General features: G+C 41.7%; 1 protein-coding gene across 4 annotated transcripts; it reads right to left on the bottom strand.

Moving 5' to 3' along the window:
* Positions 1-4,137: 4,137 nt before the first annotated feature.
* Positions 4,138-16,516, bottom strand: apoob (apolipoprotein O, b). 4 transcript variants are annotated; one of them, XM_085417581.1, is made up of 9 exons: positions 16,357-16,516; positions 13,670-13,780; positions 13,364-13,489; positions 10,768-10,800; positions 10,168-10,222; positions 9,947-10,042; positions 8,784-8,875; positions 4,952-5,041; positions 4,138-4,847 (listed from the first exon to the last, which is right to left on the bottom strand). In XM_085417581.1, the coding sequence occupies exons 1-9, from the start codon at positions 16,507-16,509 to the stop codon at positions 4,803-4,805; spliced, it is 801 nt and encodes a 266-aa protein (XP_085273707.1). In that variant the 5' UTR covers positions 16,510-16,516; the 3' UTR covers positions 4,138-4,802. The 4 variants fall into 4 exon arrangements, with proteins under 4 accessions (XP_085273707.1, XP_085273704.1, XP_085273705.1 ...); XM_085417578.1 differs by lacking the exon at positions 16,357-16,516 and adding an exon at positions 14,120-14,193; XM_085417579.1 differs by lacking the exon at positions 16,357-16,516 and adding an exon at positions 14,120-14,193 and having other exon boundaries at positions 10,168-10,219.
* Positions 16,517-19,748: the final 3,232 nt, after the last annotated feature.

The following is a 19,748-nucleotide window of genomic DNA, read 5'->3' as shown; positions in this document are numbered from 1 at the left end:
CAAGCTCTTAAGGCTCCCGAGGAGAGTTCAGCTGTGCAGGATGACAGCAGCCACACCAAATATTGACTTTAAAGCTCTTTAGAATGAAACCGTCTGTTCTTGCCTTGTTGACTGTATTTCACCTATGTTTGCACTTAAAGCTTTTACATACTGGTTTGCAGCTCTGCAGTTATGTTGATGCTGCTGGGAAACGTTTGCAAGGAAAACTCTGAGATTATAAAATGAATTCAGGTTTTTTGTTCTTCTTCGTGCAAGATAAAACCTGCAGTTCAAAAATAGTTTTAATGGAAATGGAGCCCCTGCAAACACAAACAGTACATACTCTTACTGTGTGTCCACGCATCCTCTGTTTTCAGTTTATCAGATGTTTTTGTGGAGCCTCGTTTGGACTCATAAAGCAGTCAAAGGCTGGACTGTGAACTCAGTTAAATGGCCTGAACTATGTTTTAATAGTTTTCTATAGCTCTTATCATAACTGGAGATTGTTCCAGAAGAAATCTCGTTGCCATAAAGATGCAGGGACATGATAACGAAACAGTGAATGATGAAAAAGCACAGTCGTGTCGTAAAGTTTAACCTCACAGACGGTTGTCTGTCTGCAAAGTTACTGTTCGCCTGTCAGCACAAGTTCAGTGTCTCCTCTGATTATGGCTGCAGGTCCTGCTTCTAAGCTTCCTCTGTGCTGTTTTAACAACTGATCTTATCAGTCTCGTTTACGTTGAATTATTAAATTATATTTCTGGTTAAGCTTTCATCAGCTGGAGGAAATGCTTCTGCAGGTCAGTGAATTTATCCGGTGACGCCTGTCAGGCCTCCAGGGCTGATTTATGATCAAGTCCATCTAAAATCAGGTCAATCTGAGAAACTCCCACCTTTGCTTTTCATATGCATCAACATAAGGATCCTTATGTGGATAAATCCACTGTTTTTAAAGCTTAGCTGCACAGGCGCTATGCTTCAGGGCTCGTAGTCTCCTCTTTGTGGTTTGTTTTGTTTACGTTACTGAATATAACCCCACAAGATGTCTTAGCTGGCTGGATTCAGACTTGTGCTGATAACATGAGAAGTCTGGAAAACCCTCTGACATCATTTAAAACCCACTGACACAGCAGCAGCCTCATTACACAGTTTTCCACAGAATGTCTGTGCGGTGAGGTCATTTATCTCCGAGGGCCGGTTTCCTCAAAGTCTCAGACTCTGGGCCTTTAAAGGGAGGTTTGTTTGGGAAGCAGAGTGTAAGGAGCATAAAAGGAGAGGAAAAAACTTCCCCCTGAATAGTTTTGACTTCTTTTTCCATCTCAGAGTCTCTTGATTTCTCCAGCTTCACTTCCAGCCGCCTGGTTTGAGGAGAGAAAGGCGCTCCCTCATCACCGGGCGTGCTGGGCGCATTGAAACCATGCAGCTGTGTGTAATTACACTTTATGTGCTGCTGTGTGGGATTTAAAGCCCAAATCATTCAATTACACCCTGCACATAAACGCTGACTCCATCCAACAGTGCAGTGTCTGCTGCACCGCTACTCTACTGACCTCCTGCACACAGTTCCTAAACACCACAGACCAACGTTTGCCCTCCAGTTTCTCATAATAAACATAATTAGTGTTATCATAGCAGTGATGCTGTGAACTACTTGTCACAAAAACTAATTTAAGTTTAAGCGGTTACATTAGATAAGTGCAAACACTGACTTCATCACGTGAGCAGTTATGCACTTGAACTGTGCATAACTCAACAGGAAATAAGGGTTTCAGAAGTCCTGAAATGAAACACAAAGAAGTTGTATAAATATCATAGACAGTGAAGCGCGAGGAAGTGAGAGCTGAGGTAAAACAGATCTGAAAGCTGATGCGAAGCGACGAGTATAAACACAGGGCTAATTGAAACTAATAAGGGCAAAGCAGAACGAGGAAAACAAAAGTCCGTACCACAATAAAACAGGATGTGTGAGGACGCGGGATCGTTGTGACCTGAGCCGACAGGTCATCACTCTTTGACTTTGTCTGCTTTTGTCTCTTGACATCAAAATAGCTGCTGAAGTGAATCAATCACAAACCCTGACTCTAAACTAACACACCGACACACAAGTTTGTGCTCTCTACTCTGAAACAATATGACAAGGCAAATTCAGCATTTAAAAACACACGTATACTAAACACGAGGGTTACAGGTGGAGACAAGTTAGAAAACCTCTCAAACATCCTCACTCGAAGCTAACGAGACTAAAACACACGTTTCCAGAGTCTTTGCACTTTAACTGACATCTGCTTTCTTTTTCTTTGTCTCTGGCTTCCTTTAATCCGTCTGAACACGTGACGGAGCTCTGGGTTCATGCAGGTTTCCTCTTCCTTTGAAAAAACAACACGGCACTTTCAAGAAGCCAAATCATCTGATTTCTAACAAGCATGAGCTGAAATAAAAACCCAGCAGGCCGCAGACAAACAGGAAGCGGATGTGCTGCTGTTTGTGCTTTCTCTCTTCTTCCTCAGCTCTGAGTTCCTTAATTCTTATTCAGATGTGCGTAAACAACTTAACACATCTTGCAACATGTAAGCTGTACTGCAGGGTCCCCAATCCCAGTCCATGAGGGCCTGCAGGCTTTAGATCTCACCCTGGGTCAACACACCTGAATGATCAGTTCATTATCAGGCCTCTGTAGAACTTTAAGACATGTTGATGAGGTCATTTATCCATTTAAATCTGCTGTGATGGATCAAGGACACATCTAAAACCTGCAGGACACCGGCCCTCGAGGCCTGGAGTTCGACACCTGTGACCTGAAGCTAATTTGGCTGCAAATCTTTAGCCCTGAAAATTTCATGTAGATATCGCCTGTAGTTACGGGACTTAAAAATGCTGAAAGCATCGTGTATTTTCATGACCTGTAATTTCAAAAATATAAAAAGTACTGAGGTTAAATTTTGCATGCCTTAGTTATAAATACCAAAGTTAGCGTAGCAATAAAACCAGCTTTTATTGGCTCTGTGAGAGTCTACAGCTTCACATCTGACCTGCTCACTTTGAATTGATGCTTAAGAGCAAACATCAGCTTCGACGTCACAGAAAGGCTGATGTTTGCGTTTCTCATAAAACAGAAAAACATATTTCTCAAGAACTCGTGCAGCACTCTGGTCAGCAATCGTTTTGAAATAAACCCGACCTGTTTGTTTTTGAGGGTTTGTGTTGCTGGTTTTATGTAACTGCAATAACTAGAATCCACTCAAAAATACAGGGTTGATTTGATGTATTTCAAGTCAGATTTTGAGGGAAATATTAATTTGTTTAAAGCTTTTGCATAAAAAGAACTGCAATTGAGAGCAATTAAAGCCCCACCATCAGGCCCAAAATGATTATTTTCTGTATGAATAAATATGGAACTGCTTCAGTTTTATATTTGTCACATTTTATGGACCCGCCGAGAGCAGCAGGGCCCCAAAAGGAAACACAGAGCTGATTTTAGACAGAAGTGTAAACTTTGATCCGAGGCCTTTGATTGTTCAGCATCCCTGCTAAACATGCTGACGAGTCCAGAGTCTGCAGCCTGAACTCTCAAACATCAAAGGATCAGAAACAGACGGCCAGGAAACAGGAAACTCGTCCAGTAATAGTTTCCTCCGGAGTTTAATTTTAGAGTGAGAACTCAAACATCCCATACGGTCACTGTGGGCATTAGCTGGTCTTTAACCTCCCAGCACCAACAGTGTGAGAAAGAACAACGCTGGACAACGTCCAGGTCGTCCTCTTGGTTTTTCTGTTGTGCTTCTGTCGGTGGAGGCGAAGCCGCTAATTTACGTGGAGCTGTAAGTGACAGCTGTTCACTTTAAGGCTCACCAGCAGCCAAACGGATAACTTATTAAAATAAAATCCCCTCTGGACAGTTTCTATAAAGCAATTAAATGTACAGATGTGGTACAGATGTGCATGGGAATCCATGAGAGGTGACTAACCTTTAGGCCCAGCCTCTAGTGGACGTTAGAGGAACTGCACCGTTCAGCACTTTGTGTTGTCTTTGTGAAAACAGTGAGATCTATTTTTCTTTACTACAACATACAGGTGAGATTTAAGGATGTAATCACATAATAATAATAATTTAAATATGCATTTTTATGAGTAACTATCAAAAGAGAAAAATAAATGCAGTTTTAGTGTTAAATGCTGGATTTAATTACACATAATATATACAGTACAATGTTAGACATGGATATTATGCAGTTCATTAATACCTGAAGATGGGTGCACACAATAACACTGCATTAAATCAGGATTATAAGAATCACAGTGTGACCTGAATACTACATCGGGGACGACTTCATTCGTTTACATCCTCCTCCAGAGGACAGAGGCAAAGCTCTGGGATATATGCCGTCTAAGTTCACTGACATAAACAGTAAAAACTAAAGAAAGAAGTCGATCCCAGCTCAAACAGTCAAAATATTCAGTTTACTTCAAAATAGGAGAAAAGAAGAAGAAGTCATGACAGATATGAATAAAAATGTGTGTTAACGACTGATCGGACTGATCTGAATGCTGTTGTTGGCAGAGTTTAGTGGGTCTCTGTAGCAGAATGGGACGTTAAAGCACGAGGAAGTGTTTTGAAAGGTCACTGTGACCTGTTCTGTTAAACCGGAGGAGCTGAAGTCATCGAAGGAGAAAGAAGGAATGTTTACAGAGGAGGAGGTGTCCAGTGCAATGAGCCAAACTGCTTCTGGGAAGAGGCGGAGGTGTTTTGGAAAGATTCAAAGTGAAGCTCACATGTAACGACTGTCAGCTCTGGGAGGTACACAGGTGTTAGCGGCTCGCCGTCTTCAGCTGCTCGTGTTGCTGCCCTTCGTTTGCTCTTTCTTCTCAGGCTTCACAAACACACACACACACAAAAAAAAAAAAAAAAAAAAAAAAACGTCAGGAGATCAAAACAGCAAACCGAACACATGAAAAGCATCCGCCGCAGACTCACCTCCTTTTTGCCAAACGGTGGATTTTTCCACAGAGTCTCCAGAGCGGCGCGGCCCTGCTGAGTCCAGGTGTACGCCGAGTCTCGACTCACCTGCAGGAAACGCGAAACACATCAGCTAAACGCAGACGCACAGATAGAAAATGATCTCTGAAGCTGACGTTTGGTCGCTGCTGAATTTTGTTGGAATTATAAATGGTAAATGGCCTGTTTTTGTACAGCGCTTCACTTAGTATAAAGGACCCCAAAGCGCTTTACACAACATTCACACACATTCACACACTGGTGATGGCAGCTACGTTGTAGCCACAGCTGCCCCTGGGCGCACTGACAGAGGCGAGGACACTGGCGCCACCAGGCCCTCTGACCACCACCAGCAGGCAACGGGTGAAGTGTCTTGCCCAAGGACACAACGACCAAGACTGTCCAAGCCGGGGCTCGAACCGGCAACCTTCCAATTACAAGACAAACTGCCAACTCTTGAGCCACGATCAATAACAAGAATATCAAATTTAATTGTAATATGAATGATTCATTAATTCATTAATGGTTTATTTCCAAGCTTCAGCCTTTACTGGACAGTTAGTGGGCAGGCCCACACAGGAAATGGTCCGGGACTTGAGCCTCTGATGTAAGCGTCACCTGCTCAGCCATGCCAGCTATGATGGTGCCCCCATCATTACCACTGAACTCAGAAAAAGAGCATTTCCTTGAATTATAAGTAAATTTCAAATAAATGATAAAAAGTGGGGATTTCAATTTAAGCTTCTGGTGTCGAGCTGAGCGAGATTCACAGTTCTGTGCTGAGTGCGTTCACACTCGTGCGCCGGTGTCTCTGCCATTAGCAGCGAAACTGAGCTCATCATGTCGTCCTTTGGTTAATATTTAACAAATGTTACAGGCACTGCAACTCAGGAAGGAGAGAAGACTTCACATCTGATTCAGAGGCTACACCAAGGTTATTACAGTGAACTTAAACCAAAGCTAGAGGGGAACATTATTTTTAACTGAAATCAAAATAAAACCAGACTTTATAAAAAGCAATAAAAGAACCATGACGACAAAGTATTTGCCCACTTCCTGATTTAAAAAATATATATTTGTCACACATTCACATTCAGATCAGCAAATGAATTTTAATATTAGTCAGATAAGAAAAGCTGAGTTAATACAAAAGGCAGTTTTTAAATGATAATTTTATTTATTAAGGGAAAAAAGTCATGCAAACCTACGCGGCCCTGTGGGAAACAGTAACTGCCCCCTAAACCTAATAACCGGTCGTATGTCTGTGAAGGTTCTCAGTCATCCTGGTCATCGTAGTCTAAGGAGCTTGGAAAGAAAAGCGTCTGAAGCTTCTTGGATGAGAGGTGAAACGTCTTCAAGCAACTTAAACAAGTCCAGATGCTTTTCTTTCCAAGCTCCTCAGACTAATAACAGGCTGTCCCACCTTCAGCTGCAAGAACTGCAGTCAGCCTCTGTGATACCTGACAGTGAGTTTGTCTACATCACTGTGGACGATCACAGTGATGTGAACAAACTTGGTCCACTCTTCTCTGCAGAATAGTGTAAATTCAACCACACTGGAGGATGTTTGAGCATAAACAGCCTGTTTAAGGTCACACCGATGATCTCAGTTTCAGTCTGGACTCCAAAGCCAGTCCAAACCTTTCATTTGATTTTTGACTCCAACGTTTGATAAACAGATTAATGCCGTCATCAAGTCCAGTTTCTTTCACCTTTGACTACTTACTAAAGTGAAGCCGTTCTCTGTCTGAGAGACTTTGAGAGAGCTATCCATGCCATCGTTTGTAATAGTTTTTACTCCGGTGTCATCAGTCAGTCGACTGCAGCTGGTCACTCGGCAGCAGAGACCACATATCTCCCATACTGGCATCCTTGCACTGGCTGCCAGTTAGCTTTAGAATTCATTTTAAGGTTTTATTATGTGTTTTTAAGGCGTTGCGTGGGTTTGCACACTCATACCTTTCTGATCTTTTGCAAGATCACTGAGGTCTGTGGATCAGATGCTCTCAGCTGTCCAAAGACCAGATTAAAGCACAGAGGACACCGGGCCTTTGCTGTGACTGCTCCTATATTGTTGAATCATGAACTCTGACCTTAAGTGAGGCCTGCAGTTCTTTGAATGTTGTTCTGGGTTCTATTGTGACCTCATGGAGCCAGGCAGACTGGCCACTACTGGGAAGGTATGATAGCTCTCCCAGTGGTTTACTGGAATCTCAAAGCCTGAGAAATGTAAATCTGATGGCTGTCAGTGACTTTGTCGTTTCTTTAGATCGTGACATGTGTTGCTTTTTGAGATCTTTAGGATGTTTTTTGCTTAATAAATTAAATCATCATTTAAAAACTGCCTTTTGTTTGTTGATCTGAAGCATGTACGTGCGACAAAAAGAGTTTTTACTTCCTAACGCAGCCCCAAAGGGATCTGCGTCTCCTTCCAGGATCGAACCAGGGATCGTTCACTTGTTTGTATTTTAATCAGCGAGACGCTGCAGCAGCTTGAAATAAGGACGTGACTTTCTGGAGACAACTTTGCGGTCGCTTTGCTTCCTGTTTAAACTTCTTCTGATCTGATACAAGCGCTGACACTGAGACTTTTTCTGCCTGGCGACACGACCTGTATCACCGAGGAGGAAGCAGCAGACTGGCCAGCATAAAAAGTGACATGGCTGTAGTGTCAGCGGTGACATCACAGATGGCGAGCGCAACATCAACGTGGTGAGCATAAACAAGGCTAAAGAACGATGTCATCCTTATTACTGGAAACAAAATTAAATTCATTGTCCTGGTTTCCTGTTTTCATTTCTGATTTTGAAGCTCAGCATCAGGTTTTCATGAATCTGAACGTCACTGGAAACATTACAGACATCCGAGTGGACTCCGACACACTTTTAAGTCGTGAGACCAGATGTTTTCACATCCTCACCGTGCCTCTGTTTCACTTCTGCATATGTTACAGCTGTGTGCATCTGCCCGGGTGTGCCTCTGTCTCGCTCTGTCCGTTCGTGTGAAGGAAACAAAGTGATTAAAACCACCCAAGTGGAAATTAGAAACACAATTCACAGCCCGGGCTTCCTGCACGGAAACACAACCCTTTCCGAACAGGAAACGAGTCACAGATCAAACACACAACGTGTTTACGAATGATCCCTGGAAAGATTTCATCTGGGATTCGTCCGTCAGAGCTGGGCTGATAAAGTTTAGAAAGTCAGGAGGTTAATTTCCTCCGTGGAACAAATTCCGGCAAAATTTATTTGTGGCTAAAAATTAAAATAACTGAAACAAGCAGAGGTGCTGGCAGCTGTTTCCTGACTGCATGTCAGCGCTGTGGGAAATATTAAAGAAAACTAAACCTGAGTTTGAATGTTTTTATCTGCAGCAGGTGAAGCGTTCACACTGATTCAAACAAAGTAAACACAGCAACAGTTGTTCCTCAGTGTGAAACAGAACTAATTTCATCACATTTATCATGTTTTAACAGTACGTGGTGTGGGCAGATGTTAGCCTCTGGATACGAGGACAGTAAGAGACTTAAATCAACCAGAAAAGACCAGGCGAGGGACTCTGAGTGATCCAGGAGCAACAATCCTCCCCTATCAGCTCTAATTAGCAGCCACATGCATCTGTGTGATCCATCTGCAGTGCCGACACTTCTGGCTCCGAAAAAGCATCACGGACGAGGCTAAGACGTCAGAGTTAAGGCTACAAGAAGCCAATCAGGGTGTTTATGACCATCTTTTAGATACAGTCTATGTTTTTGTCACAAACAGTCACACTCAGATACTGTTCTGCTGTGTGTTAGCACATAAACACACACCTTCAACACGGTTGCAGCCTGCTGAGGGTAAAACATGGAGGCGCTCAGGGCCATGAGGCCAACTGGGAACACCAGCCGCTTCAGCCTGGAGCCTGGGAGGGGGGAGGGGGGGGGAGAGGGGGAGAGAGAGTCAGTCACCTTTTGTTCTGTTCCTCGTTACCTGTACACACTTTTTACTGGGTCACTGAATATCTCACTTCAAAGACAGAGCAGCTACTAATCCAGAGTAAATGCATGAGTGTGTGTGTGTGTGTGTGTGTGTGTGTGTGTGTGTGTGTGTGTGTGTGTGTGTGTGTTTACAGGCATGACTTTATAATGCTGATCTTCTTTATGTAACTGTGAGATTACAGCTGCAGGAGGTAAACATTAACTAACCGTGACCCAAAACCTGTTTTTTAATTAAAAATAAGATCAAAGAGACACAAAATTATGCTTTGTGTCTGGGACTTTATGAATGAGCTGTATTACTTGTGTATAACACAACATTAAACGTATATTGACCAACATAACATTGATTTAGGGTTGCAGTGTGCAGGACTTTTGCTTCTGTGCTGGAAGCCCTGCAGTCTGGCTGCAGGAAGCTGTTTAGCTCAAACCTGCAACATACACCCGATAGCTGGGTTTGATCACATTCACACCATAAACCAAACACACTGTCGTTTGTCTGGACCGAGACCACATCCTCCTGCAGAGGGTCTGTTTGGTCCTCACCTGAGTGAGACCACCGTGCTTACATCTACACAAATGAACAACAGCAAGGGGGAAAACAGACAGGAGTCTGCTTTAAACGAACGAAACATTTAAGTGTGGAAAAGCACGGCTACATGAACGAGGATTATTTTGCTCTCCAGCAGAGTTCACGGACACGAGCAGAGGAGATCCACTTTAATAATATTTATACGTTTGTGAGCAGCCACATAAGACACGATCTAGCAGCTTTAGATTAACACGTTTCCAAGCCTCCTCTCTGAGGGCGGACGGAGATTATCCCGGAGCTGCAGGGCTCCAAATGTATCAGCAGCAAAACACGGAGAAAAATGTGAAGAGACAGCACTTTGTCAAGGTCGCTTTAGACACATTTGTAAAAACCTAAACTGTAACACTCATTATTAGTCCCTCTGACGCGATTCATCAGTGAGAAAGAGCCGATGTTCCCACGTTACCTTTGGCCAAATAAAGTCCCAGGAAGCCGGAGAAACCCACCGCCGCCACACTGGGGTAGAGGTCAGGAGGAGGGTCACTGAGGAACTGGTACACGTCTGAAGGACAGAGTGACGGCGCTCAAAGGTTTTTAGGGAGATTTTAAATGTAATGTTCAAACACAAACAGGCTGCCACACACGCCTTCGTTAAACAGCTGATTAAAGTTACGAGCATTTCCTCACCTGTGACTGTCGTTACTGATGTGCCGATGACGGGCTCCACCCTCTGGTACACCTGCTGAGGTCCAAAGATCATCAGGTGGACCAAAAAGAAACGACACACAAGAGTTTGATAGTTTTGTTTTTAACAGCTATTTAACTCTTTAATTCACTTTCAGTATCAATATTTCTGTCAGGTTTTGGATTATTCACCGTTTTTTCCTCACTTACACACACTCACCTACAGAGCCGACGTACGTACAGGGTTCTTCATGACATACTGTTCTGACCTTTATATCCATGTTTCCTTTTAAAATTAGATTCTTTTATCATGTTTGTCTCATTGTTTTCAGCCTTGGTCTTTGTGTAATAATGTCTGGTATTTGTCCGATTGTAAGAAGTTACAAGGATCCAAGAAAAAGATACAACCCTGAACACGAGGCCCAAAGCCTCCTCAGGCTGGTTTCAGGTATATTTTTTATCTCTCATAAGGGCCAAATTTGTTTCAGGATCGTTTTCGATATTATACTTACTGTGCATGCTGTGAATATTTCAGCTCAGAAACAAATGAAACAATGAAATGTAACGAGAAAAATATTTTTACACGTTTCAGCATTTACTCACCTCCACTTTCTCCAACGCAGCTCGGCCAGTTTCCTGCAAAAAACAAGAGACACACATAAAGATGCTGAATTTCACTTGTTAATGGAGCGTTTTACTATTTACCAACAACTACAGAACAGAGACTTCTGTCTGATGGCAGGTTTGATTATTTCCTGTGTCACATGAAGAATAATGGAAGGAGAGACGAGGTTAATGAAGGATGGATGGAAGGATAGAAGAAAGGATGGATATACAGGGAGTGCAGAATTATTAGGCAAATGAGTATTTTGTCCACATCATCCTCTTCATGCATGTTGTCTTACTCCAAGCTGTATAGGCTCAAAAGCCTGCTACCAATTAAGCATATTAGGTGATGTGCATCTCTGTAATGAGAAGGGGTGTGGTCTAATGACATCAACACCCTATATCAGGTGTGCATAATTATTAGGCAACGTCCTTTCCTTTGGCAAAATGGGTCAAAAGAAGGACTTGACAGGCTCAGAAAAGTCAAAAAATAGTGAGATATCTTGCAGAGGGATGCAGCAGTCTCAAAATTGCAAAGCTTCTGAAGCGTGATCATCGAACAATCAAGCATTTCATTCAAAATAGTCAACAGGGTCGCAAGAAGCGTGTGGAAAAACCAAGGCGCAAAATAACTGCCCATGAACTGAGAAAAGTCAAGCGTGCAGCTGCCAAGATGCCACTTGCCACCAGTTTGGCCATATTTCAGAGCTGCAACATCACTGGAGTGCCCAAAAGCACAAGGTGTGCAATACTCAGAGACATGGCCAAGGTAAGAAAGGCTGAAAGACGACCACCACTGAACAAGACACACAAGCTGAAACGTCAAGACTGGGCCAAGAAATATCTCAAGACTGATTTTTCTAAGGTTTTATGGACTGATGAAATGAGAGTGAGTCTTGATGGGCCAGATGGATGGGCCCGTGGCTGGATTGGTAAAGGGCAGAGAGCTCCAGTCCGACTCAGACGCCAGCAAGGTGGAGGTGGAGTACTGGTTTGGGCTGGTATCATCAAAAATGAGCTTGTGGGGCCTTTTCGGGTTGAGGATGGAGTCAAGCTCTACTCCCAGTCCTACTGCCAGTTTCTGGAAGACACCTTCTTCAAGCAGTGGTACAGGAAGAAGTCTGCATCCTTCAAGAAAAACATGATTTTCATGCAGGACAATGCTCCATCACACGCGTCCAAGTACTCCACAGCGTGGCTGGCAAGAAAGGGTATAAAAGAAGAAAAACTAATGACATGGCCACCTTGTTCACCTGATCTGAACCCCATTGAGAACCTGTGGTCCATCATCAAATGTGAGATTTACAAGGAGGGAAAACAGTACACCTCTCTGAACAGTGTCTGGGAGGCTGTGGTTGCTGCTGCACGCAATGTTGATGGTGAACAGATCAAAACACTGACAGAATCCATGGATGGCAGGCTTTTGAGTGTCCTTGCAAAGAAAGGTGGCTATATTGGTCGCTGATTTGTTTTTGTTTTGTTTTTGAATGTCAGAAATGTATATTTGTGAATGTGGAGATGTTATATTGGTTTCACTGGTAAAAATAAATAATTGAAATGGGTATATATTTGTTTTTTGTTAAGTTGCCTAATAATTATGCACAGTAATAGTCACCTGCACACACAGATATCCCCCTAAAATAGCTAAAACTAAAAACAAACTAAAAACTACTTCCAAAAACATTCAGCTTTGATATTAATGAGTTTTTTGGGTTCATTGAGAACATGGTTGTTGTTCAATAATAAAATTATTCCTCAAAAATACAACTTGCCTAATAATTCTGCACTCCCTGTAAGGACTGATGGAAGGAATGAATGGGTGAAAGATAGCAGGATCATGGATGTGAGGAACGAAAGAAGGAATGGAAGGACAGAAGTAAGGAAGCCAGGAAGCACAGCTGGTAAGAAAGGAGGAAGGAAGGAATGATGTCAGTAGGAAAGGAAGAACAGCAGGACAGAAAGAAAGGAGGATGGTTGGTAGGCTTAAAGGTGAGGAGGAACAGCGGTAGAAAGAAAAAAGAACAACAAGAGCAAGGGAGAGAAAAACAGAAAGAAAACCAAGAAGAAGAAAGAAGGAGATAAACGAAAGGAGAACAGAAAGCAAAGAAATTTCAAAGACAAGTTCCCAGGCGTCTCTCTGAAAGCAACCAGTCGTCGTCATGTCTTTGTTGCACGTCTTCACCTCAAGGCCACAAACCTCACAGAAACAGAAATGCCGCCTCCTCTGAGGCAACACGAGCTGTTTGGATTCAGTGGGAATGTTTCTGCAACAGTGGCAGAGAGGAAGAAAAAAGAATCCCACAATGTCCTTTATTAGAAAGAAAGCCACAGGCTCGTGGAGACTGTCAAGAACAACAGGAGCACAACAGCTTAGGCCGCATGACAGCTTCTCTTCCAGAAATACATCAGCACAAAAATCTATAAGAACACGTGATCTGCCACAGTCTGAAAGTATATAAAATCTGTACACACAGGTCAAATATAATTTAATATATAAAGTGCTGCTTGCTTTGGACAGATGTCCATGTTCATCATAAGGTTGACTAATTTTCTGTTTTTCTTGAGTTGTCCACCTGAGGTTAAGTAAACAAACCTGACACTGGCTCGTGTATGGTTCTGCCCATTTCCTCAGTGAGGCCACCCTCTGCTCCACCGGCCCGGCCTCTGGCTCTACGTACTGGGCCACCGCTGCTTCAGGGCTGGTGTACAGAGACGGCAGCTGAAACAAATACAGAGTGTGACCTTCTGAAGCTCTGCGATGCAGAAGCTGTCCCTCCAGGGTCAGCTCTGACTCTGATCCAGACCTCTGTGGCTGTGTGCACTACGTCGTAAACATGATGTAAACAAAGTCACAGACAAAGTAAAACAAAGTCTTTAGAAAGGCTCTGTCTGAACCCACCTCCTCGATGCTCAGAGGCGGCTGGCTGCTCTTCTTCTTCCCCTCACCTGCAGCCAGCACCGAGCCGCTCAGCAGGCCCGCCAGCCCCGGAGCCGCGGCACATAGCGACACCTGGCGGCAAACAAGCATAGTAAACACACCGGTTAGACACGCAGTGATACGATGGATGACTCTGGGGTGTCAGTTACACGTATTTAACACGAATTCAGAACACAAAAAGGAGTTTCGGTGTCTCCTCATGATTAATGGCTGTTTCAATAAAGTATCCATTTGTTATACGGAGGAGCTAACACAATGCTAAGGTTAGCTTTCAATTAGCCTAGCATCGTTTAACTGACTTTTCATTGTCGTTTTGTTTTTACAACCTCAAGTTTCGACAACATAGAGCCAGTACCTAAAACGAGATGACTTTACATGTGACAAACGATGAACACGATGAATAAAACTCACCAATCTAGCATATGACATGCTCCTTATTGGATGACTTTCGCTTTTCTACGGCAAGCCAGAGGAGTGGCAAGGAAAGAGGCGCATGCGTAATGCTCCAGGAGCCTACGATCGACATAAACATATTAAAAATATTTTAATTAATATAGGTACAATAAAATCGAATAAAATAAAACTAAGTAAAACCAAAATAACAAAATTTAAAAGTAATAATGTAAAAAACTAAACAAAATAAAATACTAATGGGTGGGGGAATCAGGGAAACACGCATCTCAGCAGGTGCCAGCACTCGATAAGCTCACTCCACCCAAGTCTCTTGCTTTCTGTCCTTATGTGTTGAACTAAAAATATAGAACGTCTTCAAGATAAATAACAAGTGGGGGTAAAATACTAAACTTATCTCAAGGACTGATACAGGTTGAGCTTCTGGGACGCCCACTTCTCCAGTTAGTTCCTAATTTTATGTTGTGATATATTTTAATAATCACATTTATTTACATCTATTTTTTTCTGTCAGTCTCAGCTGTAACATTGCAAAGTAAATAAACAACTTCAGTCATAATTGTGCACATACAAATATCAGCTGATATTTGCATATTGTATGGATTTTTATAATAATTATAATAAACCTGCATGCAGGTTTTAATTCATTTTCATTCTTCAACTGGCTTCATTAATCTGTAATGGGGGAAATGTCATGTAGACAAAGTAAACAGAGTCAGAAAAGCACAAATGCAGGTGAAAGTTGACCAATATGAACATTTATTTCTGGAAAGAAGTTACAAATCATTTCCAAAGAGTTTCTACTCAGATTATAAGATATGTTAATCTGATTTTACTTTCTTTTTCAGATACAGTCGTTGTAGCAAGGTATGCCTTTTTTTAATCCTCTACTCTGTTTTCCTACTGACAGACTGGTGGACTAAAGGATGCTGCGCTATGACTGGATGTGCCTCGAATTGGGACAGTAGTACTTTATTGGTTACAAGTTTCTTCTTCAAATGGCGACATGAGAGAAGGAGGAAGAGGAAGAGCAGCGAGCGGACTGCAGTGGCACATGACGTTTAAGGTATCAGCTGCAGAGTATAGGGACACGGAGGAGATGTAAAGAGAGGAGCAGTTAATGAAGAGATTCATTTTCCTGCCTCAGTTAAGACAGCAGAACCATGCACTTAAATTTAGGAGGTCCTTAAAATCACTAACAGTAGAAAGGGACCCAATTTGAATTTCAATCAATCTACGCCGTTTTATTTGCTTACAAAAAACATTTTATTCAGCTTAGAATCACTTCCTATTTTGCTTCTCATCATCCTTGCACTTCATGCGGTGTCTCTGTGGCCCATCAGTGGGGCCTGCCCCACAGTTTGAGAAGCGCTGAGCTAAAGTAAAGAGAGCACAAGAGTTTTAAAACAGATCTGAAGCACTGAACTGTTCACAGAACTTAAAAGCAAAAAAAAAAGTTTATTTTGTGTTATTGTTTGGTCTTCAACTTCAATTTTTATAGGAGTTTGACTGGGTTAAAGTGTCCAAATCAGTTGTTAAATGACTTGTTGGTACAGAGATATGGCTGCAACGTTTAGCTGATTAAAAAAACAAAACATTAACCTCTGCAGCAAAATGTCCTAAATCTGCTGACTCAAGCTTTTGAAATGTCAACAAAGAGATGAAATGCGACGTAAATTATCTACTGCAGGGACATGCCTCTCACCTGCTGCAGAGGCGTGTAGGTGGGGGAAGATTTTCAACCATTTGGGGATTATGTCCCCATCAAAGAAACCAAAGTGGCTTTGCAGAGACACTGTTAAAGCTGCAGCTCAGGACTCGACAGATTTGTGGACAGCCTGACGCTGCTACAAGAAGAGGAACGCGAAGTATGACACTCTGAGAACTTTCATACAGGAAAATGCAAAGGTGCTGCAATACTTAAAGTACGCCTTAAGACTGAAAGAAAAACCTCTCAAAGCATCCGTCGATGAGCCACATGCAGAGAAGACAGACGGCCCGAGTATGAAATAAGGACAGACGATGAGGTACGACCTGAAAACAACACGACTTATGATGAAGTCTCGTCATAATAAATAATCCTACAACTGTTACTGCATAGCTCAGTGAAAAGCAATACCTGTAGAAAATAAATAACTTAAATATACAGCTAACAGACAAAACTGCATCAGTGTGTGCTCTAGCCCTTTTTCACAGTTGGCTCATGAAAACAAAAAAGACAAAAATAAAAACAATACAAGCACGGAGCTGGTCATCGAGCACGGCTTACTGGGCTGCAGGATCGAGGCGTCCCACTGCTGAGACGTGCAAGCTACAAAGACGGAGTTTGCATCAGCTGGGGAAGGCGAAACCTTAATGTCTGAAATGAACACACCACTGGTGCAAGTCATTTAAACACTGGCTGGTAACTGTTTGATTCTTTCGCAGCTTAATGCTTTGGTTATACTGACCTCCAGTGTTTGCAGCTTACATTGAAACACAGATCTTGTCTGTAGAGATAAAATATGAAGTGTGTAAACCAACCAAAGAAACAATGAACCTGAAGCAAGAACCTCTAATACGAATAGAAGCAGATTTGAAAGAATCTTTGGGGTGCGAACAGTAAATCAAGACATTAAATACATATATGATCAGCTGTCACGGTTTTGATTTGATCTTTTTCATTGTATATACAAAAATGTGCAATATAAGTGTGTCCTTTGTTAAGAAAATAGCTTTTTAAATTTACATGTACAACAAACGGCTAGAAAAAGTGTATTTTTGCAGCAAACCAGATTGCTAAACTCAGGAGAAAGCTAGCTGCTGAAAAAGCCATGGGTCACCTTACTAATGCTAAAGCTAAGTCTTACTGTTAAGATTTAGCTAAACTCCTGATAAGGGTAGCCATCATGGCTGCCATCTATTTTTCCACTTTGTGGTCATTGCTACCTCAAGTTCATGGAATAGATTATAAACAAAAGCATAGTAACTACAAAGCTACAGTTAGAGTCTGAGTTAGCCACAGCTACTTTTGCGTAAAGATCTTTTTTTTAATTATTATAAATATTTAAATATAAATAAATACAGAAATACTTCTGTATTTCATTGTGAGATGTGCAATCTATGGAAGCTTATTTTCACCCCTGAAAAAAAGAAAAAACAAACAAACAAAACAAGAAGCTGCCGGATTGAAAAAAGTAAAAATTTCAACTTGCAACAAAATTTCACTTCAGCATCTTGAAATTTTGTCTAAATGTCCAAGTTAGACATTAAGTTACTTTTAAGCAAGTCAAAATTTTTGTGATACCAAACTTGAAGATTTAAGTATAAATATTCATTATGTTTTGCGATGACCAAAAATACAGATTTATATTCATTTTTATAGGATTTTCTCCCTTCAAGTTGTAGAAACAACCTTCCATAGAAATGACACAATTGAAACAAACCATGTCTTCAAGCTAACACCAATTAGCTTGGCAATGCTGTAAAACAGAAAATTTACTTTTGGACTTATTGTTATGGTTCATCTTTCTTAAACTACTTTTCCCCACTATAAGTGATAAATACATTTACAGCTTTGGAAAGAAAACCAATTAGACAGCCAAAGGCAGATGGCCATCTTCAGATAGCCAAGGCTAATCTTAGCTAAAATTAAAAACCCTGTGTTGCTGTCTGTAAATTTATAAGACTAACATTTTGGTTGTTCAGTTTGATATGTTACAGAGACCATTTTAATAAGTTCATAATAAAGTTAAAGGAGCTAAACTCCTGCGAACACCAGCTAACTAAGCAGCTTTTAGTAGGTTCCATAGATGGTTAACTAGGTAGTTAGCACTGCTAAGGTTATGGGGGCTTAAACAGTAAAAAGCTAGCTGCTGTTGTAATAGCAGCTAACATTAAAGCCTGAATAGAGATAGGTATAAATATTGTCCTATTTGCCATCTGGAAATTACCATTCATTTTAATGAGTTTAAAGATCATTTGACTGCAGCTAAACCAGTTTAGAACAGAAAGAGATAAAAGTCAGTCAAACTGTGGCTAATGCTAGTTTGCATAAATCTGAATAGATACTCTTATTTTTGGTATTTTCATGCAAGTTGTAATTTAAAGTGTCTTTAAAAATCACCAATGATGCAACTGTAATATGCATTACAAAACAACAGTTAAATGTACTACTTAACTCAGTAGGATATAATGCTAGGTGCTGATGCACCAGCTAATATTGTCAGAGCTAGCCTTAGCTAAACCGGATTGTAGTTATACCAGTAAGCTTAGCAGATCTCAACAGCATTAAGAAATTTCATGTGACCCTTAAGTCATATATTCAAATGTATTTGCTAAGTGGCAGAAACTTGGCTGTAAGGGTAATAAACAAGCTATTGTTTCTCAAAGAGGTTAAAATGGAATATTGTTCTAAGACAGGGTGCACGGTCTTCATTTTAAATGTTGAGTGGGTACAATTATGTCACTTTTTATGCTTAACAAGAAAACTACTTTAGAGTTTGATATTCAGCCTCAAAACTCATTTTTCATACAGCTAACAGTACTTCTGACAACATCACTCTGGTTAATGTTTTTATAACCGTTTCTGGTCCTTTATCATCAGCATAATGCATTAAAATGTTCTTGCATGAGGTCCATTGTTTCTCAAATGTTTCAACTCTTTTAGTCAGTCTTGACTTGTCAGCCATAAAGTTAATTTCAGACACGCGTCTCCAGCATTACAGCACATTCAGCCGCTGGGAGGGGAAAATTGTGCATTTACACACAATAACAACCAATAAAGTGCAGGGAATGTAGATGAGAGTGAGTAAAGCTGTGTGAGTCCATCATCATCATCATCATCATCACTGTCAGGATACATTTACTCTCAAACTGTGAGACAGAGGAAGGAAGAGGAGGACAGTGATGCTGTGCTGGATGAACATGAGCGTAGTTTGATGATATCTGGGAGCAAAGAGCTGAATTAGGACTGAAAGCTGGAACGCACTGGAAGCGAATTCATAACAGCTGATAGCCGTTAGCAGGTTAAAGCGTCGACAGTTGTATATTTGGAGAGGCTCTAAAATGACTACACTACAGTGTTACATCTTGTTTCTATACCCGACTGCATGTTTGTTGTTATATATTTATAGGGCATTTTCCAGTGTTTGATATAATCACTCACTAACAGGTGGCTTCAAAAGAAATGAACCTAATTCAAGTAGGATTTGTGGTGCAGGTCTGTTCGACTGGTGCATCAGAATCGGGCGCTTCCAGTGCGTTTCTGCGGTAAGCCTGACCGGAGCGCCTAAATACAGAAGGTGAGAAGTAGAACAGGAAGCTGACCATAGTCCGAACATAAAGCGGCAGAATGAAACCATTTTTCTTTCCTCCAAACGATTACTTTTTCCTGTATTTTCTGAGAAAGCTAAAAATGTTCACGGGTGGCGTCTCACGCGCCACGCTTTGACTGCTGCTTCCTTCGTTTAGGAAGAGCAACGCTATGGCCCCAGCCATTTTCCTCACCTTAAGGTAAGTGCTGGTCTCCAGTTTAAAAGCCTGTAGTCTCCCACCTGTAAACACCTGATCCCGCCCCCCCCACCCCTCAGCAGGAAACTTCAGTCCGTGACGGTGCGTTTCTATAAAAGGAGGCGTGCGGTGGAGCAGA

This window comes from Rhamphochromis longiceps, linkage group LG9 (genome assembly GCF_057381845.1).
Source record: "Rhamphochromis longiceps isolate RC_006_pf linkage group LG9, R_longiceps_female_GT1.1, whole genome shotgun sequence".
Taxonomy (NCBI): domain Eukaryota; kingdom Metazoa; phylum Chordata; class Actinopteri; order Cichliformes; family Cichlidae; genus Rhamphochromis; species Rhamphochromis longiceps.
The sequence above is the reverse complement of the archived record's forward strand: the minus strand, read 5'-3'. Positions and strand labels throughout refer to the sequence as shown.